At 55.2% G+C, this 26,864-nt stretch overlaps 1 protein-coding gene across 2 annotated transcripts in view; it reads left to right on the forward strand.

Annotated features, from left to right (window-relative positions):
• DDX31 (DEAD-box helicase 31) overlaps positions 1-24,073 on the forward strand; it is a 64,501-nt gene extending 40,428 nt beyond the window's left edge. For both annotated transcript variants that reach the window (XM_053919447.2, XM_053919446.2), the window contains 3 exons: positions 3,068-3,179; positions 8,828-8,996; positions 23,482-24,073. In XM_053919447.2, the coding sequence (XP_053775422.1) occupies positions 3,068-3,179; positions 8,828-8,996; positions 23,482-23,650 (450 nt within the window). In that variant the 3' untranslated portion in view covers positions 23,651-24,073. The remainder of the gene's footprint in view (positions 1-3,067; positions 3,180-8,827; positions 8,997-23,481) is intronic.
• Positions 24,074-26,864: the final 2,791 nt, after the last annotated feature.

The raw sequence follows: 26,864 nt of genomic DNA on the forward strand, positions 1-26,864 counted from the left end.
GCTGGGGCAGACAGGTAGGAGTGGGTAGACAGTGGCCTGGCCTCCCCCGAGTGTGGCCGGGCGGCTCGTTACACTGCCCCCACCCCCAGCCGCTCAATCGGAGTCTGCTGTGAATGTCCCTTTGGCATGTACGTGTTTGGGCTCCTGTGAAGAGGAAGCAAGCGAGTGAAGCATCTGTAAAATGTATATTTCATATTTAGGTGTATAAAATATATACAGCTGTGCTTGGGTGTGTGAGCGCTCACCCACTACAAAGAGAATACATTTGATCGTCCAACTTTACTGGGAGGCACTCAGAAGTTTCTAGGGACTTTGAGGGTAAAACTCAGCTTGCCAGGAAAGTGATTAAAACAAAATCCTCCCGTTTAGTTTTATAATACTTTGGAAGTCGATGGCATCAACACGTATGCTTCCTGCAGAAGAGCCACTCTGCCCACCACTGCTCCCACTTAGAACTTTGTACAGCAGAAATAATTGGGCAAAGTTGGCTGGAACTCATCTGTTGCTTCTCGATAGGTGTGGGATTTTTATCTTCAAAGTCACACATACGTTCTTCCTGTAAGTTCTTTTGTCCTATGAAATATGTCTGTAAATTTATCCTAACAAAAATTGTCACCAGCTTCAGGAGACATTGGAATTGAAATTAAAATAAGATCACTAGCCCCTTGCTTAGCTCTTTTTGAGCGTCTGTTCTCTCCGAGATCTGTAGGGTCTTCCAGAAAAAGGGTACAGAGTGCAGACAGACTGGGAGGGGTGCTTTCCCAGACTGCCTGAGGTCTGCTCGTCGCCAGCGGGCTTCATCAGCCAGCACTGCGTCCGCACCTCTCTGAGGGTGTGTGAGCCGGGCCGTGGGGGCTCCTGTGCCCTTGGGGGCCTGACCCTCTCTCATTATGGGAGCGAGTGCCTGTCAGGGGCTGAGCTGCTGCGGCACGACCCTGCCCCTCTGTCTTCAGTCTAAATTTAGACCGTCTTCCCCAGAAGACAACTGAAAACACCTCATTCATTCTCAAGAGGGGCCAGTTGGAAATAAAGTATTTCTGGAAGCAGGGGCTGGGGGGGAGTAAGACACGCTTTTTCAGAAGTATATTGTGTTTTCTGCCATTAACTTTTTCTCGTATTTACTAAAACTGACCTCATCATTTCAGACATGTGAACCTAGTTTTAACGCCTTTTCCTCATATTCCACTTGTACACACACTCACATTTTTTATGTGTGTGTATATGTAATTTTTTTGGCTGGGAAGAAAAGATGCCTCATTTTGAAACCTAAAGGGGGGAATAAGAAAAGCCCTTTGTAATATATTGCCATATTATCACTAAATCCCCTGACAGTTGTGTCACAGAAGCAAGTCACCTGTCACTTAAGCTTGAGGTCTCTTTAATTTTCTCCTGGAATTCGCACCAGGCTGTCTTTAATTTGAGGCCTTTATTGGAATTCTGAAACCTCTCTGCCTCCCTGGCTCTCAGATCTATTCCGAGAGCTGTTACAGAATGTATACAGTAACCAACAGAGGGCTCCGAGAGGGCTGCAGCTCTGTTTATTTAACACTCTAGAGGGATTTTGTGCTTATTCCGTCCTGGCTGCCCGGCTTTCAATATCGCTTTGACAGCCATTCTGCCCTTCTCATTAATTTTAAACAGTTAAAACACAGGAAAAAGAGGAAAAAGTTTTCATTATTAAAGTGCTTTACTTTTTAATAACAGAGGATTCTGTCCGCCAGGGGAAAGGGCATCCTCGCTAATTTCACATTCATATTTTTTTTAAAAAACGCGAGGAAGGTGACAGTTGCGCTGCGGAGGTGGCTTAACGAGAGGAGGGCAGCGCAGGAAAGTTTGCATTTCACAGCAGTTAAAAGGCGAGAAAACCCTTGTTAAGGACAACAGCAAATGTCCACTTTCGTAACACAGCCCCAGAGTGACTTTTCTCTTGACACTTGCGTGGAGAAAACCCTCGGGGGGACCGTGTATGTGGAATCAGCCAGACAGCCATCAGCAAACAGGGAGCAGGAGTGATTTGACTAAACTAAAAACATCTTCAGGTTGTTCTAAGTCTCTCTTAATATAGAGATGAACGTCGCTTCCGAAGAATGAGGCTTTTCCTTCTCTCCCTTTGTTCTCCTCTGGCAGCTTTCAAAGTGAAAGGGACTCAGAGTCTAGGGCAGGTGCAGCAGCCAGACCTGCACGCACACCCCTCCTCGGCAGGCGTTTGTCCTGGGCTTGTCCTGGTGACTCCCCGGGCAGGGGTGGGGGGTCGGGCAGCAGCATTCAGAGAGTCCACCTGTTAGCCAGATTGGGTTGAGAACGTGTTCTTTCGCATCTCAGTTTCCCCTTCGACATTCACCTTTAAGATAGAAACAAAAACCACTCGTTTTTTGGGGCTACAAACAAAGGAAATCTTTTCTGTGAGATTATTCAACGAGGAAAAGAAAAGGTTTTATTTACATCCAGTCACGCCCAGCTGTGATTTCCTGCAGAGGAAAGGTTGGTTGGGACAGCCCATACCTCCCGAGGTTCCCGGGAACCCAGCACGCGGCCCCAGTGGTGAGTCCGGAACACTGAAAGGCTGCCCTGCCCCTGGAAAGAGGACGCGGTTCTGAACTTCCGGGGAACGCTGGGTCCTAGACTCCAAAAGAGGAGCTTCCAGGGCTCCGCGGCTGGGCATGAGGGAAGGGAGGAGATTTGAAGCCTAAGTAGGAGGTACAAGAGTCCTTTGAAAGCGACTTAGGTTCAGTGGTGTTTGAAATGGCTGAATTGGACCCGGAAAGTTCCACAGCGTCTCCAGTGGACTGTCACTGTGCACAGGAGTGATAAGAGGCCAGGAAGAAAAGCGAGTAAATAAGTACACACACAAGCAGGCCCGGCCTGCTGCGTCACGAAGACACCCTGTCTTTGCTGGCTCCCACGTCTTTACAGCTGCCTCTTCCTCTCTAGCAATATTGAAAGGATTACCCTTGTTGGCCCCTAGGTGGTTACTGTGTGATTTTACTGTTATTAAATCTATTATAAACTGCTTCATTATTCCCGACTCTGATCTGCCTTTCCTTTAATCCTTCCGCACCCCCCCCAGAAATCCCAGGCCGTCGGCTCCCAGGAAATCGAGGAGCGAGCCACAGTCTTGCAGACGGTGTTTGAAGATTACGTGCACTCCAGCGAGCAGACGGTCTCCTGGGCGAAGAGAGGTCGGTCGTGTCTTAGGTGACGGGCGATGGCTGGCCCAGCAGAGCTGCTCCCGCGCCTCCACCCACACACCCCCCAGACGGGCTGAGAGGCCAGCTGGGTGTCCCTGCTCACCAGCCAAAGCCTTCCATTTCCTAATTCTGTAGGGTTCGGAAGCAGGCACGGGGGGCGGGTTTGAAGGGGTACTCAGTGCTGATTTCATCCTTCCCCATGTTCTGCACAAATGAGGCTTTATCTCGGCTTACGTCGAGACTAGAGCCCTGACCCGGCCACGTGGGTCCTAGGGATCCGTTTTTCTCCTTCCTTGAGAACTGAGTAGAAGAGATGTGACGTGTCAGTAGGAGTGGGTGTGGGGATGGAAAGTGGACATGCAGGTGGGGGCTGGCGGGGTCAGACCCAAGCAGTTCCTGTTTGAAAGTGCAAAGGAGAATGGGAAAGGGGGCGGTGTTGAGGAAGGGCCGCAGACCGTGGTCCCAGTTCCCAGGCCAGTACGGAAGAGCTAGGCATCGCTTCAACACTCAGACCCATTAGAGGGCACACCGTCTCCTGGGATCACCGGGCATCAGCCGTGCACATGACGTCTGACTAGCAAGGAGCAGAGTAGGGCGGGGGACAACCGTGTTTTGGGGCGGAGCGTTGTGTGCCTTTGGCTGGTGACTCGTGCTCGAGTGAGACTTCTCCATGCTGGGAGGGCCACAGTCCTTTTGGGTAGGTTCCTGCAGTTTCGAGAAGAGTGCCTGGCTGGCTTTCCAGTACAGCAGTCCTCGAATAACGCCATTTCGTCCAGTGCCGCTTTGTTTTACTGCATTGGTGAGGTGCCGTAGGGACGGGACTTGTTTGCATCGACGAGGCTGTGGCAGAGCCAGTCAGTGAGGACTTCCTGTGTGTGAACACCCTAGCATCCTTTTCTTCCTTTTGTGAGTTGAAATTTTTTAAAAACTCATTTAATAAGTATGTGTTGAGTTGGGCACTGTTCTAGGTGCTTGGAGTAAGTCAGAGCTTAAAACAGACCAAAATCCTCAGCTTTCTGACATTCCACTGGGTGGTAGACAGTGAGCATAATAAACATAACAAATAAATTATACATAAATTACTCTATTAAAAGATCAGAACTATGGCCCTGGCTGGTGTGGCTCAGTGGATTGAGTGCTGGCCTATGAACCAAGGGGTCACTGGTTCAGATCCCAGTCAGGGCACATGCCTGGGTTGTGGGCCAGGTCCAGTTAGGGGTGCATGAGAGGCAACCACACATTGCTGTTTCTTTCTCACTCCCTTCCCCTCTCTCTAAAAATAAATAAAAATTAAAAAAATTTTTTTTAAGTCTATAAAGCTTTTTAAAAAAAGACCAGAACTAAGGGGAAAGGGGAGCAGAAAAATGGGGCTATGGAGAGGGTGGTGGGGCAGAGAGCACTTTTAAAAAACATTTTATTTATATATTCTTTTAGAGACGGGAAGGGAGGGAGGAAGAGGAGGAGAGAAACATCGATTGGTGGCCTCTCACACACGCCCCAACCAGGGACCAGACCAGGAATTGAACCAGCGATCTTTCAATCTGTGAGACACGGCTCAACCAACTGAGCCACACTGGTCAGGGCGACAGTGCATTTTAAATGGAGGGTCAGAGTGAGCCCTGTTGTGAATGTCCCACTTAAGCAGAACCCCCAAGGGGTCAGGCCCATGGCTTGGACCACAGGCATTCAAGGCAGTGGGAACAGAGGTGCCAGGAACTCCAGAAGGCAACACAGTGAGGGGAGGGTGGGCAGAGGCCTGTCACCTGGATCACCTCTGGCTTGGAGGCTGTCTGAGGGGCTGAGGTTGCCCTGAGTGAGATGGGAGCTGTCGGAGGGTCGGAGCTCGGGGCCCGGTTACGGGGTGGCCGTAGCCTTCAGGAAATAGTGACTGAACTTGGGTTAGTGAGCTAGTGTTGCCGAGTGCCCCTTATGTACCTCAGTACTCTGTGGGGGTAGGTCTCAGGTGGGCCTGCCCCCGGAACCGGTCGGACCTGCACTGGGTGGAAGGTGAAGGCCTGGTGTTGGCCCCAGGACCGCTGATACGTGACCAGTGTGCCTCCTTCCCACCCGGGGTCCGATGATCGTCTCAATAAAATCAGAGCATGTTTTCCGAAGAGCTTATCTTGGAGACTGGCTGGGACGTGTCCCAAGAGGAATAGAGTATTTGTCACGGTGCCACTTTGCAGAGTGGGGTCATTTGCAGAAAGTTAGACTCAGCTTGCTGTGCAGAATTTCAGGTTTAATAACGAAGTTGCAATGAAAAGAAATCAAACCCACACCAACTCCTTTGACTTGGGTGCCAGACGTACTCCGGTATTCTAGGGAGACCGAGGCTGTGTTCAGGCGTCTGGGTCGTTGGAGGAGAAGTCACAGCAACGGCCCTGACAGATTAGTTTTGTGGTTTCTCGTCGTTACCACCAAAACCAGAGGTGCTTGTCTTCCTTTGAGGGACTTTTGGAGTGGGGCCACTCCCCCTCGGTTTCCCACTTGGAAGGAGTGAAAGGTGTTACCACTCTCATCTGCTGACTGATTCCTGGGATGCACTGTGTGCGGCAGGCCTCAGTCCCCCACTTCAGGCAGGAAGCTCTCTGCTCTTGACTTCTCTCAGTGACTTTGGACACAGTTCTGGCGGGTTGGGGGGACGTGCAAATGACTGCACTGTGCCAACACAGGACAGCCACTGCACCCCGTAAGCGGTGCCAGCTTTTGCATCTCAGGCTTTTGTGTGTGCAAATTCTGCACCCCGACCCGCCTCCCGGCTGCGCCATTTCAGAGCCGCCTCGGAATCACTCACAAGGCGGCTGGCTTGGCCTTCTTGGCAGAGAACTGGCTGGAAACGGGGTCACGTGCACACATGCCTTCCACCCGTGTTTCTGACCCCGTCCTTGTTTATGACCAGCATTCACTGCTGTCAGTCGCCGCCCCCCTTATTCCCTGCGTCTCTTTAGCTAGAGATTCAAGTGGTGAAGCTTGTGGCAATGAAAGCTTGGTCTCCGCACTCCTGGGGGAGAGCTTTTCCCTGCAAGTTGCCCTGCCCCCGTGGCTCACTCCGCCCACCTCTTCTCAGAGTCGAGAAAGTCCAGGCCCCAAGGCAAGTCAGCCCACTCCCCTCAGCCTGTCAGGGGGGCTAGATCCTGGGCCTGAGTCCTTGTCTCTCAAAGAATGGTCACTGTCCCCCTTCTTGTGGGCAGTTGTCACTGTGGATTCAGGTCGAAGATGCGAGTGCCCCAACCTGGGGAGGTGAGTGCCCCTCGGGGCCGGGAGGAGCGAGTCCTCCGCACTCCCAGGCACTTCCAGGCTGCCGTTGGCTCTGCCCTCCCTCCTTTACCCTAAGTATCTTCCATGAGACACCACCATCCCTGATCAGATGCCCAGGAGTAAACTTGACTCTGTGAAAAGGGGGGAAATGTTTGTGTAGGGTATTTTAAAATAGATTTCCCTTAATTTTTCGACCATCCGGCTCTGAACTAGGACTCAGTGACCACAGAGCGCTCACGCTCTGGCTGTAGCTCCGTCCTTCATCCCAAAGAAATGTCTGCTGCTTCCCACCAGCCTGGGCCCTGCAGGCTGTTCCTCATACACACGGCTGGCTGGCCAGTGTGAGCCACTTCCCGCCCTTCAGAAGGCCCCGCACGCGGCTGCTGCCTCATCCCAAATCCCCACCTCTTGGATTCCCCACACGTGGGAGTCTACGTGAGGCTGTGAGGGTGGCCGTCTGATGGCCCCTGTGCCCAGTGAGGTGGGAGTCTGCCGGACAAGGAGGTTCTGTGAAAATGGGCAGTGGTCCAGGGAGAAAGCACTTCCTGCTCTTCTGTGGAAAACTCGTCATCTCTGTAAAGCTGTGGGCTGGACCCCCACGTCTCCTGGGACAGGTTTTCTAGCCTCAGCTCTTGGGATTGGTGTGGAGACAAGGAGGAAGGGGGGGTGCAAGGCAGACATGGGGCGTGGTCTGCTTCAGCAGAGGACAGGAGTGAACGGAGAGGCCTGGGCCAGCGTTTGGGTAGCAGACTTGTAAAGCGCCAAGTTTTGGGTGGGGTTGGCTTGGTTCGGATGGTTTCAGTCCGATTGCCCGGATGAGGAAGTGTCGGGGCTGGAGAAAGCCAGGGACGGAGAAGAGGCCCAGGCCCTGGGCCCTGGCGGTTGTGTGGGCCTCCCTCACACAACCTCTCCAAGGGCTGGCACGTGGAGCTCCGTGCCTGCTGTCAGAACCCGCCGAGCAGCACAAGCCGTCTGCAGTGTTAAAGATTTCCTTTGAAAGGAAGTAACTGGCTAGTCCCCAGTTATTAAAAAGGGGAGGACACCCAGGTTTAAGAGAGGGGTGCAGAGGAGTTGCCTGGGTTATTATTTCTCATCGATTGGGAAAAGGAGTTCACTTTGCTCAGTAAATAGAGCTTTGGTGGGTTCCCAGGATCCTTCCCAGAGCTGATCTGCTAAAATGACACTTTTTATTACTGTTCATAAACGCCAATCTCCAGGTGCTGCTGGGATATTACGTTTAAGCTGTGGGCAAACTTGCCAGTCCAGTGGCTCAACAAAGCGAGGGCGAGAGAGGCTGGTGTTTAGTGCCTGCCTGCCTCCATCAGACGCTGGGCTCTGCTGGGCGGGCCGCAGGCCAGGCTTGGGGGTGCAGTGCTCAGTGATGGGGTGGGGGCGCTTCTCAGAGCAAACCCCTCCTGTCCTGCCGCTGGTTGATAAGGGGCAGGCGCTTGATTTTCATCGGTACTGCAGGATATTCAGGGAACCGGCCACAGGAAGACCTTTCCTCGAAGGGACGTGAGTGGGTCTGGCCAGAGCTCCACCCTCCCAGGAACCAAGTCTGGCCTTTCTCCGGCCGTCACCCAGTACAGGCCTAGAACAGGGACCGTTTCCTTAACTTTAGAGCAAGCCCGCAACTCTCACGGTCCAGTGTCCAGCGGAACCTTCTAAACTGTTAGCAGTTTTCAAGGGATGGACTGGCTGTTTTGTGGACTGTTTTGGGAATTTAATCATTTTCTTTCTCCTTTAAAAATCCTGTTCCATTTCCTTTTATACATTCTTAGAATGGGTAAGAAGCTCGTACCAGTCAGTCCTGGATATTTGAACATGAGTTTGGCTTTAAAACCCCATGAGTACTCGATGAAGTGGCCCCGGGGTTCCTCTGGGTCGGGGAGCTACAGGCGGGTCTAGAGGCAGGCCACCATCTGTAGTGACGTCATTCATTCTTAATAAACACGAGGACGGTCACGGAGCCTGTGGACCTTCTGAGCTCCGTAACATTTGCACCCACTGACCGTTGGAGAGCAGATAACGTCTGCTAAGGAGGTTCTTCCGACACGGAGGTCTGACGGCCTCCTTTTCCGTGAGAAGGCGAAGGTAGCCTGCGTTGGCGGCGTCTTGCTTCCCTCACCCCTCCCCTTCGTCCCTCTGTGTGCGGGGGGCGGAGGGGGGGGCGGGTATTAGAAGCTGCACACAGTAAAGTCCGAAGCTACATTGGGTTTATTCAAGTGATCATTAATTGGGGCCTGTAGGGTTTTTGGGTTTGTTTTTTCCTTTTGAGGGATTAAGAACACCCAAGCATAGCTGTAGGTCACGGCTGTGCTGTGCTGCGAGGCCCGGCAAGGCGCCCTGCCCTGACGGCCTGCCCCCTGGTCTCCCTGCAGCCCTGCAGTCCTTCATCCGCGCCTACACCACCTACCCGCAGGAGCTGAAGCACATCTTCCACGTCCGCGCGCTGCACCTCGGCCACGTGGCCAAGAGCTTTGGGCTGAGAGATGCCCCCAGAAAGCTCAGCGGCCCGGCGGTGAAGAAGAGGAAAGCAACCGTGAGAAGGTGAGACGTGCCAGGCTTGTCCTGGGACAGGCGGCCGGAAGTCCAGTGGGCGTGGGGAGCTCTGTCCAGGCTGGTGGCGGTGAGATGGCCCGGTCTGCTGCCGGATGCCCGGTGTCAGCTCTTCCCTCCCAGGTTTTGCAGTCAGTTGTCACCAGGACCTGCCCTTCTCTCCACACAGTAAGTGCTCGGGACGGGGGGTGAGAGCCTAATCGTACGTAACGTGTCTGAGGCGCCAGCAGATTTGGTGGTGTCCTGTTGGGTCCGGATATGACGGGCTGTCTTCACTGCCCGTCAGCAGGGTACCTCGGGCCTTGCCACCGTCCGACCTCCTGCCCGGAAAGCCTCTGGACCTGTGTGGAGACTTCGGTGGGTTCCCTGAAACCGGCCTGGTGGCGCACCCTGTTTGGTGAGCGGGCGGCCCCCCTGAGGCTACCCGGCCTGCAGGCTGGCTCTGGGCACTTGAGTCGCTCTCCGGGGTGCTGGCATGCACCCGCAGTGCTGAGCACACTCGGGGTGAACCCAGGGCTCTCCCTCCGCCAGAGAGTGACCGGGACTGCCCGTGGCCCAGAGAGCGCAGTCAGAGGAAGGACTGCTGCCCTGTGGGCTGGCTGCTGGGCTCTGAGCCCATCTTCAAATTTCAGGAGGTTCTGACTTGATTTCTGTCAGCAAAGTGCAGTCGTGAAAGTCCGTTCTCTCCTCAGAGACAGTGTCCTGTCAGGCGGTGGCCCGGCCTTGTAGACAACAGTGCGTGAGAGTCCCGGGGCGGAGAGGGCACGTGGAGCAGACAGGTGGGGCACCGTGGCCCTGGAGTGCTGGGGCAGGTGTTTCACACCAGGCAGCCTGACGTGCGTGTAGTGACAGAACTCACGTGCCCTCTGTGTCTGTAGACAGCCGGAGGCAGCACCCCTCTCCCGCAGGCTCTGGCACCGGGTCTGTCCTGCGCGGTCCCCGAGGAGGGCTGGCTACGCCCTCAGCCTGGCCAGGCCCCTGTGTCTCCGGTGTAGGAGGACTGCCGGCGTGGGGAGTGACCATTGGTGTGGGAGTCACGGACATGGCCTTCACTTCCGGCCCCGTCTGCTGGAGCCTGTGAGCTCCGGACCAGTGTTTGCCCAGGCGCTCAGAGCCCCCGTCCCCTCAGCGACAGAGTGGGACAGTCTGTGTGTGGAGGCTCCCGAGGTCTCTCTGCCGGCCAGCGCAAGGTGTTGGTGAGCACCTGCTGTGGGGCCAGAGCAGGCTGTGCAGGGCAGCCCCTTGTGGAGCTGGAGCCTGGCGAGGTGGCTTCCGGGGCCCCCAGCGTGGTCAGGGACTTGGTGTGCACGAGGCTCTTTACATAAACTGGGTAAGAGTTTGCTGGGCGCCAGTTCCTGGTTTGGGATTTCTCAGAAGCGTGGTGGTTTCCTCTCCGTGCGAGCTCTCATGGAGAGCAGTACTCTGTGAGGTGGGCACCTCTGCAGTGCCGCTGCTCCCCGATGCCCAGGGGAGACTGAGACACCGCCCTGGTTTCCGCCAGGCTGGGTGCACATGCGGGGCACCGCCTGCTGCTGCCTCCACCCACCCGGGCCCCGCCCTGCCCCAGCCTCAGCTCTGCGGACCGCAGCCTCTCGGGTCCCGTGCGCCAGAGGCAGCTCCTGTCCTTGGATTCTCGCTAGTTGATAGCTGCACCTGCTCACTTTGGCTTTGAGTACGTGACAGAACCACGAGGCCTGCCATCAGGTCCGAGAGTGACCGTCCTGCCACCATCGCTCACGTGCCGGCACTTTGAGAAGGTGGGCAGAGACCTGCCACGTGAATACCGGTCAGGAACCTATTTTGGTTATTGCTGTCCCCACACATCTGTGCAACTGGACCTTGTCACAGGTGATCTGCCTCTCCGACTGGGGTCTCATTAGCAAGCATTAATCCAGACAGCAGCTCCCACCCAGATATGAGAGCGGAGCCCAGGCAGGGAGGCAGTGGGAGGGGGGACTCGAGCCGGCATTGTCCTTACCTTGAGAAGCCACTAGGGAGAGAGCAAGGCGCCTCCTGCTTCTGCTGACCCTCGCCGGCAGATGGGCACCAGGACGACGGTGCCCCTGTGAGCGGGGGATTGAGCGGGGCTTTCTTCAGGGAAGAATGGGCTGATTAGCCGGTAAAGAGCATGTAAGATGGGCTGGGGCGGCCTTTGATGTCTGGCTGGCGCGGCAGGGAGCCAGCGGTGAGTGACGGCAGCGTGTCACAGGATTACTCTGCCTGTAACAATGCCGCGCTCTGTTCCTGCCATGTCACCACTGTCCCTGCCACTTTTACCGTTGTCAAGCCCTTCTTTTGAAGGCATTCCCCGTCCCTCCGCCTGCCCTCACGCCCCAGCCCTGCCCTGCTAACGCAGACAGCCGCTCGGGTACAGTAGGCGCCGCCGTGAATTTGGGGAAATCTCGTCACTCTTGGCGGAAGAAGGACTTGCAGCTAATCTGCACATGGACCGTGTAATTGCGGTCAGGGTGCTCGGCGGAGAGAACTTGACAGATTCTCCACACCTCGGCAGAGCTCACGCAAGTGCCAGTTGCTGCTTTCTGAGGACTGGGGAGAAAAGTCCGTTAAACCCCAAGGTGCGGCATCTTGTGCTGTGGCCACAAAGCCTGTTCCGAGCTGAGGCGTCCCCTCTGAGGTCCATCTGTCTGGAAGGAGAATGGGTTCCTTCTGTGTGGTGTGGGGGTGAAATAACAGCGCTCCGTCCTCTCAGCTACTTTGTGGTTCGTTTTATGTGTGTGCTGCCTGGAACAATTACATGTTCTCTGCAAACCTCGGACACCTGCAGGCCAAACCCACCAGCCTGTGGGTGGGGTGCCGCCTCACCTGCCCCACAGCAGACACGGGGCCCAGCCAGGGCTTTGCGTGGAGCGGGCTGGCGGGTTAGGCTGGGGCTCCCAGGCACTTCCGTGCAGTGATGAAGGGAATTTTTATCCGACGCTGTGTCTTTATGCCTTTGTGGACCAGTTTCCAGGAAAAGAAATTCAGTAGTTAACACCCCCAAATTAGATCTTAACCATCAGGTCTCTGCCTGCCTCCCTGGTCCTCAGGTCTGAAAGGGGACACTAAGCCTTCCCCTGCAGGCAGAAATAAGTCATCACAAAACCTCTTCTGACACCAGCACATACACCTGTCAGAACAGCCCCTCCCCAAAGCCCTGCGCGCACCCATATAGAGGGAGCTGGCGCGGGCGCCGCACTAGTGGGCGGCCCTCGGCACAGCCCTCACGGACACAGTGTTGCCCTCCCATGAGAGAGTTCTGATTGGAAGCTGTGTGGACCCGGCAGATCCTGAGAAGCACAGCTAATACACCTTCTAGAAATTCTGTCTGCCCAGGAGACGCTGAGCACCGTCTGCCATGAGGGGCAGAGTGGGGTTGTTTGCCAGGAGTCAGTCTGTCCGTCTGTCTAGGCCAGTGCGCGCAGAGCAGAACCCGTTCTGGGTCAGCGAGCGGGCTTGGCCCCTCAGCTGTCCGCCACCCTGGAGGACGGTTCAAGAACACGGGAAGGAACTAGCGAGCCGGGGGTCTTGGTGTTTACTCTGACACGTGAGCGCACGTCTCCTGTTTGCCATCCTGTAGCAAGTGAGTCCCATGTGACAGTTACGGAAACACCTTTTTTCCCAGGTGACTCAGCCTGTAGCCACCTACAGTCACCTGTGCCCTTCAGGTGTTCTTGGTGCCTAGAAACATCCGGGCATCTTTTTTCTCAGTCACTCGGTCTTTTTGCTCCCTGTTCTCAGCCCCCTCCTTTTAAAATTAGAGTGAAAATCTGAATTATTGACTATTTAAAAGAAAAGGTTTTATTTTTATGAATTTTCTCAAGCCAGCCTAGCCAACGTGTTACCTGGTAGTTCCTGATTTTGTCAAACGGGTAAACAGTCTAAAATTAGGGCTCTTTCCTGTCCCTCAGTCCATCCCGATCCGCGTGTGCGTGGACTGTGGCCACAGCAGAGCTCCACCCCCTTGCCCCTGAGCCCTTTCCTTCCAGACTTCTCGATGAAGCGCGGCCTCTGAAAGAAGTGACACCCTCATGGGACCTCACTCGCCACGCTTCACTCATCTGAATTATGGCAACTGCTTGTTACTGAACTTCAAATGAGAGGTTTTGCAAAGCGCCATTTTTAGGGTTTCTTTGATCTTTGAAGCCGTCACTTGGTGGATACTTTTTAAGTAACTAGTGAGAGTTACTATGTTGCACACTTTAGTGTGCAAAGTTGGTACTCCTTAGACCGGCTCTGAGGGTCTGGGTTGAGTCACTCCTGGTCTGTGTGCCTCACCCCCTCACCTCTCAGACGGGGTGCTGGGGCCTCCCAGTGTTGCCATGGGGTGCAGGGCAGAGGCCGAGTGGTAGGCAGGCTCCAAGTGTCAGGAGCACGTGTTGGCGGCGGCGACAACAGTGTTTGTTCCCTGGGCCTCCACCGCACCTGTGTGCCTGGCACAGAAGAGTGCGTTTAGCTGTCAGTCTCTTCCCACAGGGACTTCCGGGAGCAACCTTGAAAACGCTGCCGCTCGCTGAACCCCTGCTGCAGAGCTACAGCTGCCCCTCCCTGTGAACCTGAGTCTCAACCATTGGGAGCAGCTGCTGGCCAGTTTTTAGGTGGTGTTTACAATCTCCCTGATACCACTCAATTACTTGAAGGCAAGGCTGGAAGCTGGCCCACGGTGAAAACTTTCTTTATTTCATTGAACTAGTTCTGTGAAGGTGAGGTCAGAGGCTGGAAGGGGCCCTGCTAGGGGACCCATGAGGGGACCACCTGTGTAGACCCACTGTGTGGGAGGTGGGCTTCTGTCTGCTGCTCCTAGAGCGCGTTCACCGCCATCAATTGTCCTGGCCTCCGTGACTGGCAGCGCTCGGCCCTGCAGTGTCACCTGGACTTCAGAGTAGCCTGCTGCTGGGTCTCCGGCAGCCACTCTGCCGTGCGGGCAACCAGGCCTCCACCCCGCACCCCGGCGACAGCCCCTGTTCGAGCCCCTCCCTTCTGCCCTTGAGGCCCTCGTCTGGGCGAGCCATGGGCCTCGGGCACTCCTGCAGCGATGTCATCTCTTGGCATCAAAGCAGAGTCCCCAAGAGCAAGCAGACCACAGAATGTGGAGACGAACGGGTCGGGGCCGCTCAGCCCCTTCCTGAAGAGCAGAGGAGAGAGCCATGGCCTCTGATGGGGAGCGGCTGTGAGCGGGTTGGGCTCTTCTTGCAGGGTCTCAGCTCAGGAGGCCTGGGCTCCGTCAGGTCATAAGTCACGAAGTGTGCAGTGGACGTGATCCTGAACTTGACTACCAAATACTGAAAATCCGGACCCAGGTTCCACCCCTGGGAGCCATAACGGCGTGGTCCTCGGAGCAGGCAGCAGCAGGGTGTCGTCCTCAACCCAGGTGGCCAGTGGGGTGCTGGCCACATGCATCTGGTTCCAGTGAGTTAGGGCTGGTGAGTGAGACGGGAAGCTGGAGCCTGGGTGAGCTGCACCAGGTTGAGAAGAGCTTGTTCTGCTGGGCTTTTAGTCCAGGGGATACAGTGGGAGACCAGAAGTTCGTGTTGGATTATCTCATTTGGCTTTTGAAGTGTCCAGGCAAGACAAGGGACAGGTAGAATGCTCTGGAAGGTGTCTGGGTCTTTCTGGGTGTGAACACCTGGCTCAGTGGAGCCACTCTCCGGGCTTTTTGTCAGGGAGTCCTTGCTGATTGTGTGTTCACGCAGCTGGGTGGGCCCTGGCCGCAGTGAGGGGCCTCACCCCTTCTCCCACAGCACACTGGTGCCAGTTCAGTTTCCCTGCTCTGTGGTCAGGACTGTGGGCCCCACCTTCAGGGTGCTCGTTTAATCACAGCTGTGTACACGCAGCTTTCTACCTTCAGCCTTTAGTTGCTGCCACTATTTTTTCCTCTCTCACACCGTGCGATTACCAGCTCTCTGCCTCCAGTAGACACCCTCGTCCCCACCCGGCTAACAAGGTGATATGAAGGTCTCACGTGACCCTCCACTTCCTGCGTACCTGGGTCACCTGCAGACGGTGGGAGCATAGGGGCATGCTCTCCATCAGGTAGTCAGCCGACAACAAAGACCAGGACCCAGCCGGCCTCTCCGGGGGGATCACTGGAGACAGCGTGTTAGCCATTGCTGCCTCCGGGGCATGGGGACTGGAAGGTGGGCCGGCCTGGACGGACCGCAGGCTCCAGGGCCGCGTGTACTGGGAGGCCGTGTGTACTGGGAGGCTGTGTGCACCAGGGCAGTGTGCCACTCTTCTGTGGTGGATCCTGCGTGCACCCTCAGTTGGTGCCATTTCAGAAATCAGCGAACGTGACGGTCCCCAGCTGTGCCCTTGCTGCTCAGTTTCCTTTTGTCCTGTACCCTCCCATCTCAGCAGGATGCTCTCTCTCCTCCCCTAATCTGCCCCCACGTTCCTCAGGCTCCTTTCTGAGTAGGATGTTCCCAGCCTCTACACACCCTGCTTTGGCGATGCTGGAGCCTTTCCACCTGGTTAGGACCCGTACAAAGTGACTCCAGGTCTTCCCATGCCACCTCCTCTCCACGGTCCTGGTGTCCCAAGATGCAGAGGAGTGTCACACCTACTGAACAATGAAGACGAGGGATGCTGTTTGAGACCCTGTGTCCCAGGTGGCAGCGGTGACTGCCTGTTAGTTTTAAGGTCTTTAGCTGTGGTGGTGGCGGCAGCAGTGTCTCTCATGGGGCTAGGGTGTGCCCTCGGCTTTCCTGAGTTCATGTGCATTATCTCATTGAGAGCTCACGAGGTCCCCGTGGCCAGGGAGGGTCCCCAGTAACCACTGATGAGATGGTCTCAGAGACGCGGGGCCCACTCTCCTAGCACTTGCCTGCTTTCTTCTGTATCCCTGTCCTTCTCGGAAGCTTCTGGTTTGTAGAATCAGTATGAAGCAAAGTAACAAGTGTGCGAGCCCTGTTAAGGGCGTTTTTGTACGTGCACAGGTCACTGAAGACGTCGACTGAAAGTAGGAGACAGTGCAGGGGAAGAGTTTGGAAACCGCAGAGAGCCAGCCCCGGAGTGGGCTGTAGCGTCACGTTCCCAGGGCGTTGTCTCGGGACATCTTTGAGAGGAGACGGTTGCAGGCAGTACCGGATGCGATTACTTCTCCCTTCCTTCCACGTCTGGAGGCAGAGGGTGCAGCTGTGCAGTGGGCCCCGGGCGGGGAGGGGGCAGGAGACGATGAGCGCGGAGCGCTGGGCACCGTGGTGGGTCAGTAAGTGTCGTCACCTCTGCCCGGTCCCACTCCCCCCCCCCCCTTGTGTAGATAAGAAGTGGAAGCTTCACGGAAATCCCCCTGAATGCTCCCCTGCCTGACCCTTGTCCCCATGGTCACACTGCCCTTTGGTGGGTCATCTGTTGTCCTCTGCTTCAGACTGCCCGGCAGCATGGGGCAGGGGCCGCTGCTCCCAGAACAGACCCTCGCTGTCAGAGCTCCTGACAATGCGCCCCGAGTGACCGACCACGTGCACGCTCCACGCTCGGTCTTGCTTCCATCCTGGTGTTTGTGAGACTCCAGTGCTGGAGAGGCAGGACGTGCAAACAGCAGTGTACGGTGACGCTACCATTGGTGAAAGTGGTCCCAGTCCATGTGACAGCGAGTCAGCTTTGTGAGGACCACCTGTCCCCTCTGCCTTTCCTGACCCGCGCCATTAAGGATAGCCAGCACTGTGGGCGCCCTCGCGACAGGCGCTGTGGTGAGTGCTTTGCTTCGTTAGTTCACTTAATCCTTTTGCAAGAGAGTCGGCTGGACTGAGACACAGGCCCTGCCACACTGGGAGACTCCGTGGGACAATGCTAGGACCCTCCCCCAGGCCAGCCTCTGCACGGCGAGCCTGAACCCAGCCGTACGTCCCCCACTGCTCCTGGCTCACCGTCCATCGTCAGGGGCGCTTGTCTGTCAGACCAGGCTTTTTTCAAAATCTGGTTCATAAAACTACCCACACTTGGGCAGGAACCGCCCAGCAGAGAGTCACGCAGCTGATGGTGACGGCAGGGCTCAGGGTCACCCCTGATGTGTGCTCCACACTGGCCAGGCGCTCGGCCGTGCGGAGCTGAGCCACCGCTGCTCGTCCTCCGCCACCTTCGCAGCACCCCGTGGCAGGCTGGGGTCGCAGCTGCTCACCTTGTTGCACCTGGGTCGTCCTGTGGCTCAGGGTGACACTCACCGTCTAAATCCCCGTTTGCACACCTGGTGATTCAAATCACCCACCTGCTGGGACCCGAGGGCAAGACCTGTGTGTGCCCCAGGTCAGTTCCACCTTGTAGCCAAGGCCCATCCTTTTGGCCTGTTAGGGTGTCGTGGGCAGGGGTCACCCAGCGTGTCAGCTGTCCCAGCAGGCTTCCCATCTGCAAATGTGGTAATACGCCCCGCACTGCCACTGCAGGGGTTGGTAATCCCAGCCGGCAGGACAGGCCCGGGAGCTGAGCGCTGGAACTTGGTGCTAGAATTCTGCCCCCAGCTTATCAGTCTCATTCGCCTTCCCAGGATGTAGTCAGACCAGTTACACACACTAAATTGTTTCCACGGGCATTTAGTAGTGTACGCACACTACAAAAGCACGTTCTAGTTGGTTTACCTTCACACAGGCCTGCACTTGTGAGGGGACCAGGCCACCAGTGGGGTGGGGCGGGGCAGAGCTGGGATTCCAGCCAGACACTTCCAAGTTCATTCTCTGCCCTTCCCAACGCGGCCATCTGCTGCCGACATCCGTGCCTGAATCCCCATAGAACTTCCGTGGAAGTTTCGGTACTTGGGCTGCGTAATCTCAAAGTCCCCGCCAGTGTTAGGAGTTCCACTTCGGCCCTTGGCTGTTGGTCATCCTTAAAGGGCACCCAGCCCTCTCCCGTGTGCATGCCCTGCGGGCAGCAGACCCACATGGAGTCATGTGCCGGGGCTGGGCGCACTCCTGCCGTCACAGGCCCTGTTCCTGGGCATAAGGCGGGCCCTGCTCCTTACCGGTCTCTCCACTCGGCCTCTCCCAGGCCTGGTGGCGTGACTTTCCTGGGGCAGGATGTGTTCTGGAGCCCTGCCAGTTTTTCAAAAGCCGGACTTGGTTTGATCCTAAGAAGTCACCAGAAGGTGTCCCTAAAGCAGCCGGCCTGCCTGCCGCATCTCTGCCAAAACAGTGTCCTGAGGCTGTAAAGCAGCCTCGATCCAGCCGCTTCCATTCAGTGGCCATGAAGGTGCGTGGCCGCTGCCCTCCAGTGGCCGAGTTACTGCCCCGCGCTAGCTGGTTCCTCACCTCAGCTGTGTGGCTGCACCAGGGGGACTGCTTGTCGGCTTCTCCCTGGAGTCGTTTGCCCCTCTGCTGTCTGAGAGCCACCAAGACCCCGCACGGACGCTGCTGCCTTTTCCTTCACCTGAGAGAGGGAGGCAGGAGCACAGGACCTGGAGTCCTCAAGCTCACTCAGAGCCCGCCCAGGCTTTCCTTCCGTCTGGGCGGCTTCCCTGCAAGGTCCTCTGGGGCCTCACCAGGGCAGAGTCTTCCCGGCTACAGAAGTTAGTGCCCTTTACCAGCCCTCCATCTGTTCGTCTGCTTCCCTTACACCCCAAGGAAAAAAAACCTCTCACAAGATCAAATGAACTGGAAGCTAAAGGCAAAGAGGTTTTGATAAGTAAATACTAAAATACTTTGTTATTTCAGCATAAGGCAAAATTCTACCTTTTATTTTCCTAAATGAATATACCATTTTTTCTGATTATGAAAGTAACACACGTTCATTGCAAAAATTCGGGAAGTAGAGAAAAAGCTTAAAGATCACCCACAAGCCCACAGTCTGAGTTAACCTTGACCCACGTTTCCTGTGCCCTCGGACACTGCGCGTGTGCGTCCACGGGTCTTCGTGTGTGGAGAGAGTGAACAAGTCATCATCTTCTAAGCTGCTTTTTTTCCCACTTAAGTTATCCAACTATTACAGTTAGGGCGCAGTTCTAACTATTACAGTTAGAGTTCTGTTACAGTTCTCGGGGGTTCTAAAAGTCTGAGATGTGAGATAACGTGAACATTGTTTCTGTGTTAGAAATATTTTATGCAAGGAACTCAACTGTTTGCTTTGGTGAAAACTTGCAGTGCAGTGGTGAAGTGGGCAAGCTGTGAGCTCATGTCCCAGCCCTTCTGTGACGGCTGTGGGACCCCGGACATGCTGTGTGACCTCTCTGAGCCTCAGTCCCTTCCACAGTGGAGTGGGGACACTGGTGGCACCTGTCCCTGGGCTTGTGGGGGCAGGAGAGGAGTTAAGTGCCTATCGAGTCCTTGCAGCAGGTCCTGACGTGCATTAAGTTTCTGAAGTTGTGCAGCCAGTTTGAATAGCTTTGACTTGACCTGTTCTATATCCATTAACAACCCATATCACGGGTGTTTGCTTAAATGTTGTTTTAATGTGTCTGGTGGGACCCATTAACGTTAGCTGCCGGCAGTCTCCTCACCAGCCTCTGCACACAACCTGCAGGGGGCGCTCTGAGTCTGAAGGGCTGTCCTAGAGGCACCTGTCACATCCTTGGGGGACACTTACTGTTCGGTGACTGTCTGGGGTAACTTTTGGGAAGAAATAGTTAAATTCCCCACATCCTGCTGTAAACCAAAATAAAATGTAGGTGAAATTAAAGCAGTTGCAGGCTCAGAAAGCATACTTGATTAATTTGTAAGTGCTCCAGGACACAGGTGGCAAACACAAGGCCCAAGGGCTGAATCCAGCCCTCCGCCTTGTTTCTACCTGGTGGCAGCACCGAGCTCTCGCTTAACTGTTAAGGGTAATTACATTATACAGTTCTAAAGTTACATTCGGCCCTTTGAAGGCAACGCACGGCTGATGTGGCCCCCAGTGAAAATGAGTTTGACACTCTTGCTCTATGATGTGGAAGGCATTTCTAAGTATGACCCTAAAACATAAAAAAATATCCATAGACTTGACAATACATAAATAAGACAAAATAAAACATTTCTTCCTGCCAAAGAATGCCATTAACCCAAGCCCGTGCTGAAATGCTTTTCTGCGGGACACCCCGAATCTATCGACGTTGGGGGGAGACCCTGCAAGCTCTGTCTCCAGCGACCGTCCTGGCGGGCACGCCAACGTGCTGACTGGGCTGCGAGCCCGCCTCCCCGGCCGTGAGAGGCATCTGCCTGTCCAGCTGGGTGACCCAGCGCGGCAGCTGAGGGGTGCTCAGGCTTGCTGCAAGGGGCTCCCTGTGGCTGGATAAGCTGAGCTGTTGCCTGGTGACTCCGGGCGGGGGGTGCAATCTCAGGAAGCCTGTTGGAGAGGGTTTGGGTATTTGGAGGGTGAAGAGGGCAGGGAAGCTGACAAGTTCCTGGGAGAACTACAGCTTGGCAGGAGAACGCATTGAGCCCACACACCCATCGTGTGCTTGGGTTTAGAACGTTTCATCTTCCATCTGGACTTGGCCTTCTCAGCACTGGGCCTGAGAACAAAGGAGAAAGAGATGACGCGCTGGCCAAGGGAAGGCGGGTCCCGTTGGGGCGGCTGCCGTGCCAGCAGGGTAGACCCCAAGGCTTGCCCCCCGAAGGGCCTGGGTCTGGGGCCCATGTTGAAAGTACTGTCAACCTTGAACAACTCGGGCTGGGGCGGCCGGGGTCCACTTGGATGTGATTCCTTGTGTAAGTTCAAAACCCTGGTGTTCAAGACAGGGCTGTGTTTCCACCCATGGCTGGGACTTGGCGAATGCAGGGGCCAGCTTTAGTTACACGGATTCTCACCTGCACGGGTAGCCGGTGTCCCGAGCCCCACATTCTTTAAGGGTCAACTATACATTGACTAGAATAAAGTTATAAACTGCTAGGGGATTTCGAGATGATAACTTCAAGGCAATCAGGGCTGTCTCCAAGGCCTGCTGTCTAACGCATTTGCTACCAGCGTGGACTGGAAGATCCTTACTAGCCATCCCTGTGCACTGGCCCGTCCACTGCGTGTGTGTGTGTGTGTGTGTGTGTGTGTGTGTGTGTGTGTGTGTGTGTGTGTGTGTGACAGAGACAGACTATCTGTCTGCTGGACCCCCGGTCTGAGCCGGCCTGTGCCTGCTCTGTGCAAAGTCTCTGTAGCAATCGCCCCCTAAGATTCTGGTATTGACTCTGGTTTAGCTGTGACAGGAGCAGTTGCTGAAGTGAGTGGTAGAGCTTTTGCCGGGGAGGCTATTTTGACTGAAATTTTGCATATTTTGAAACTGGGGTTATTACATGTAAAATTATATGCATTGTGAGTAACGGGTTCAAATGAGGAGGAAGAAAAGTGTTCCTTCCTGTCACAACCCCTTCACTCCGTCTGTCATGTAACCCAACTAAAAATAAACCACGAGGCAGAACTGGCAGCCTGCAGTTGGGGACAAGTTCAGTGCGCTTGGCTGGCGGTCTCCTGCCGCTGCTGCTGCTGCTGCCAAACCACCCAGCCGCCCCTGGAGGCAGGGCCTCTGCCAGGGACACGGGCACAGCCCTGCTGGGCAGGGGCAGGTCCTGGTCCTGGGACTTAGAGCCATTGCCCCGTGGGAACAGGTGATGGATCAGCACGGGTCTTAGAGCTAGTCCTGGTCCCTGTGTGGCCTTGGGAGAGTCGCTTGGCGTCTCTGAACCTCAGGTCCCTTGTTTTTAACTGGGATTGACTGCTGTTCACATGCCAGCCACCAGCCAACCCCTTTGTGTCTGACTTTACTTAATCCTTCAAGGCCCTGCAAGCTGTGTTGTGAGCACCACCCCATTTTTCTGTGGGGCCACTGAAAAGGCTGGGGTACGTGTCTGGTGTCACTGAGCTTGTGAGCAACAGAGCCAGGTTCCAGTCCAGTCTCAGCAGCATCAGCTTCACCTCCCTCCCCCTCACTCCTTCCCCCGTTGCCCCCCCGTCATCCTGCTGGAACAGTTCTGTGTGACCATGGACACCCCTCCATGTCACCTCAGGTGTGCTAGGCCCTGCTGTCATGCCTAGCCGTTGGAACCACCCTGGCTCGGCAGCTGGCGGGACCATGGTCTTTGAGCCCGTCTGACTTGTTTACATCTTGGCCCTTGCACTTGCTGCCCCCTTCTCAGGCCTCAGCTTCTCTGTAGAGTGCAGGTGGCTGTCTCGCCTGCCTCAGGAGGCACAGGTCGTGTGAGGTACGGCAGGGCCCAAAGGTACCTCTGGGGCACTGCTGGCCTCGCCGGGTCCCGTCCCACGCGCACACCTATGTTCCAGGCTCCTGGACCTTCTGTGTTGGGTCCTAATCCAGCTGCCTCTGGTCTCTTCCCCAACACAGGTGGACTGCGCGGGTCTCCCCACGTGTGGCAGTGGGAACGGCTGTAACTGGGCGGGGCTGTCTAACCCAGCGTTCACACCATCACGGCGTGGTGCAACCTCTGTTTAGTTGCAGCAATTTACCTGCTTGTAATTTGGGGGTTTTAAGGGAGTTCTGTTACATTTATGTTGACCACAGTTTAGTCCGATTTATCCTCCAATTATCATGGCAAAGAAAATGTTGCAAATATAACCAGTCAAAGGCAAACATCTGTCTCTTGCAAGAACCCAGGAAACTGTCACCTGAAGACACTACCACTCCATCGCTGAGGAGTCACCAATGTCGCAGTGTGGGTTTGGTGATCACGGCGCTATGGTCATTTTGGTTAAAATCCTGTCTTTAAAACATTACTCTTTAATTTGCATAATCATCTTTCCTGTGTCCAACTGAACTAGAAAGTTCCCCTCTGACCTTCTGATCAAATGGTAAGGTCTTTTGAAAACAGTTGCCGTGCACCTGGTTTGACTGGGCCGGGCCGTAGGGAGTTTTGCAGACGTGTGTCTTCTGTGTCCAAGGCCAGACCCTCCATCAGCAACAGACTGCGGCTCGCTTCGTTGCGGTGACCTAGAACCGAGTCCGAAATACTCTGAGGTCTGTGGGCCCTGGAGCGCTGCAGTCTGGCCTGGGTGCAGACCCGGGGCCTTCTGCTGTGTACACACTGGGCTCAGGTGTTCCGGGTCAGAATTATTTCCAACAGTCTCTTCAGTCAGTCAAGAGGTGTCTGTGACTGACAGGTCCCCCAGCCCTTGCTCTGTGGCCCCTGTGGGGCAGGCCCTGCCTCAGTCCCTAGGAGGTGGCCCAGCACGCTGAACTGCTCGAGGCGGGAGGGCTGCCAGCCCGCTCTCCCTGCGGGACGTGCTTGGGTTTCAAGGTGGGTTTTCTCCCCGTCCTTCAGCGAATGGCTGCATCACACACCTCATTTGCCATCAGAGCAGTGTGTGTGTCGTTCTTTTTTCCGGTGAGAACAACACAGAACAAAGCCTCACTTTTAAAAATGCCATGGTATTTTGCCACCATTATGAAAATCTGTCATTGCCGTATCTAATCTTCTGGTGCACGGAATATCAAAACAAGCACTATTGAAGGGATTGCACTTCTGCTCGAACAAAAATGTCAGTTCCACAGTCTCGGCACCAGCTGCTCTCAGCCTCCTTCCAAGTGCAAAAGAAAAATAATAGTGTCTCTCTTCTCTGCTGTTACCGTTCCCAGGCCTGACCTCCGCAGGAAGACCCAGAGGAAGTGCCGCCTCACCGAAATGTTGCGTTCGGAGTACTCGAGTGGGGTGGAGGCCGGCGTGGCTGTGGGCGGAACTCGGAGCAAGCGCGCGGGGCCAGCCACCAGCCCGGGCCCTGAGAGAGAGGAAGGATGCTCTCCGTGAAGCGCAGAGAAGCCCAGGGAGGCTCGCCGAGGACTTCCCACGCAGTTTTTTCAGACTCTGCCTTTCGGACTCTGCCTCCGCCGGCCCGGGCCTGGCCTGGGGGCCCCGGTGGCACCGGGTGGATGTCCTGTGTTTGTCAGTCCCGAGGCTGAGAAGCACAGCCCTTCTCTCTGGGGTGCGGAGTCCGAGGGGCAGGGAGTATAGATTAGCCAGTTAACCTATATCTCATATACCACGTCTGATTCTTTGTATTCATTCCATCGCTGCCCGCACTTAACCTCGCTGCAGATGTAACGGTGACCGGGGCCCACGCCGCACTGAGCGCCTGCGCTCGCCACCGGCCAGGGCCCCGGTCTGAGGAAGTTTCAGCTTTACACCTATGTTGGCATGGATTTTTACAAAATAAGGAGTTAAAATCTAGATTTGAATTTGTAAAAGAACAGGAAAAAACAGATCATTTTGGCAATGTCCAAGTGCTTCATGAGAGAGAGCAGAGGGGTCCTGGTGTGGGTCGGAGCGACTCCAGGGCCTGTCCCCAGGCTACTCCTGACTCCATGTCACGTTCTCACGCATCCTGCGCCCCTCCATGTCCACGGGAAACTGACTCTCTCAGGCTAATTGATTTACTGGTGCCTTTCTATTATTTGCCTTTGAATTCAAAAGGCACCAGGGTCCTGAGCTTTTTCTCCCATTGAATTCCATCTTGTCTCCAAGAGTCTAGGGTCTTTGTATCTTGGCCCAGGCCACAGCCGCCCCTCCCCCATTGTGTTTCCTGGGAGGTTTGAAAGAGGACCCCCGGGGCGTATGGGTTTCTCAATAAATGTAAGAGTTGGACACGGCACCTCCAGAGGGGTCCGGAGGAGGGGCGCAAAGCCACAGAGCCAATGCCGTCCCACCCTACTCTGTCCTCTCTCTCCCACTCTTCCTTCCCATCTTTTTCCCCGAATTCCCCGGGGGAGTGCAGATGCCCCTCTCCAGTGGGCCTTCCAGACAGAAGAGTTTTAGCGGGGCGGGGGGGGGGGGGGGGTGGGGTGGGGGGGGTTGTTCTGTGTCCTCACCTCTGCCCATCTGGTGGCGCTGGGCCACGTAGGCACCGAGCCTGTGCAGGAAGAAAAACGTGAATTTTGCAGAGTTGGCTGTCGCAAATTAGTAGGGCTAATGGGTGAAATTTATAACAACAGTAATAAAACCTGTAGCACGCGCCATGCCGACATTGGGCGCAGCTGCCCTTTCATTCTGACGCTCGGTGGTTCGCACGGTTTGGATGAGACAAGGAGGGTCAGACTGGACAAAACCCAGCTGCGTGAGAAACAGGATTGGTGCCCGTGATCGGGGCAGATCAAAGGGCGGGCCTGCTTTTCCCGCATTAAAGGGTGAGTCGGAAGAGTCGGGCATGCCTGGGGGGAAGGGCTAGAAATATGCCAAGTGTGTGGCTGTACTTCGAGATCGAAACTTCCACTTAATTTGCTGACGCTGAGTGAGGGTGTCTTGTCATGGTAGAAGCAGTCTGTTACCCCAGTTAATAAAGAAACACGGATTTAGCAGATTTAGCGTTGATGTTATCGAAGTTTAAATAACCTTAAAATAAATCTCTTTCTCTCTCATTATGGCTCTTGACAGATTATGTATTTCAGGCACCAGTTAGGCGAAGGTTTTGCCTAATTCCATTGTACACATTCTAATTTTGTGTGTATTTTCCATTGTGATTTCCCCCCCCCCCCCGTTTTCCCAAACTTACCTGATCCTCATATCTCAAGTCACAGAGAATTTGGACATTTCGCAGTGTTGCGGCCCAAAGCCTTTTTCCCTCGTGGGCCCGTGGGAGAACGGTGGGATGCTTCCTGGAATGCCCTTAGCGGGTACAGGTCGACAGGGGGGCCTGGTTCTTGTGCACTGAAGGGCGAAGAGGGAATCGGTCAGCGCCGAAGCAGTTGGACCGGCCCCTTCCCCTTGGGAAGAAGAGACCCAAGCAACCCTCGGCGAGGGGAAGGGCGTTTTGACAAAGCCTACTGGGTTCCTTTGGTTTTCTTTCTTGCCCTGGTGGGGTGGGGCGTAAATGGGAAGGTACACACCTTCCCTACCAGACAAACTGCTGGTGGCCTTGTTTGGCACTTCAGACCTCAACCAAAAGTCAGGAAAGCCATTAAAACCCAGCCATCACTTCAGGAGAAGGGCATTTACGGCTTTTTCCGCTGAAGCCGCCCCACTCGGAAAAAAGCCCTTAAGTGATCTCGTTAAATGACCACTAGGCCACACACCTTCCAATGCGTCCAGCCCTAGGGCACCGTGCGGGGAGAGCACTAGGGTGCCCTGAAAATCAGCCCACTTCCCCAAAATGCTCTGAAGCCTTGCTTCCAGGCTCCAAAGGGAATCTAAACTTTTGAACTCTGGTGCCCCTCCTGTGTAGAGTCTGGAGTGGTGGGAGGTAGGCCAGGCAGGGGCCAAGGGAGGGAGCCCGGAGAAAGCCGCCTCAGTGCCTCTCCTATTGTTCTTGCTGGGGGGTCTGACTTGGGGGGGGGGCTCTTCTCTATTTTAAATAAGGGTCCCCCCCAGCCCCAGGGTCAGGAACAGAAACTGATGTCACTCCTACTACGTGGAAGCAGAAGCCCGCCTCCCCGCAAAGGCTGTCAGGTTACATGGATGGGAAGTGCGGGACAGTTTGAAACACCATAATTAGAAACTTGTCGGGAAGCCTTGTTCTTCATTAGTGTCAGGCACGCGGTCGCCGCCGCGGTACAAGGGCGGCTGCACCGGCGAGGAGGTGTCTGCGGTTTGCACTGCGCTGTGTAAACGCTGAGCGCGGCGCGGCCGCCTCCAGCACTTCCACGAAATGAAAAGCTCACCGGTGCAGGTTGTCCTTTGATAGGTTTTTAATATGATTTTAAAGAGTTTTGTTTGGTCTCATTCTCATTCAATGAGATTAATTTAAAGCACTTATCCCCTGGGTTTAAGTCAATCCGTGTAGGATTTGGGCAGGGTTTGTTGTCTGGGGGTTTTGTTTGCAGGAGGCTCTGGGAGACTCCTTTCCCACTTCATTAACCCTGAGTTGGGGACAGTCCCCCCTTGCCCCCACCACAGCCAGAGCCGGGGATTTACCAACCCCCATTCACATGCAAAAGAACCCGAAGGCTGAAGGGCTCCTTGACTTAATTAGCTGCTGTGCATTTTGCAAAATCAGGATAATACCCTCACCATCCCAGAAAGAAAAAGCCAG

Source organism: Desmodus rotundus, chromosome 1, assembly GCF_022682495.2.
Source record: "Desmodus rotundus isolate HL8 chromosome 1, HLdesRot8A.1, whole genome shotgun sequence".
Classification (NCBI taxonomy): Eukaryota; Metazoa; Chordata; class Mammalia; order Chiroptera; family Phyllostomidae; genus Desmodus; species Desmodus rotundus.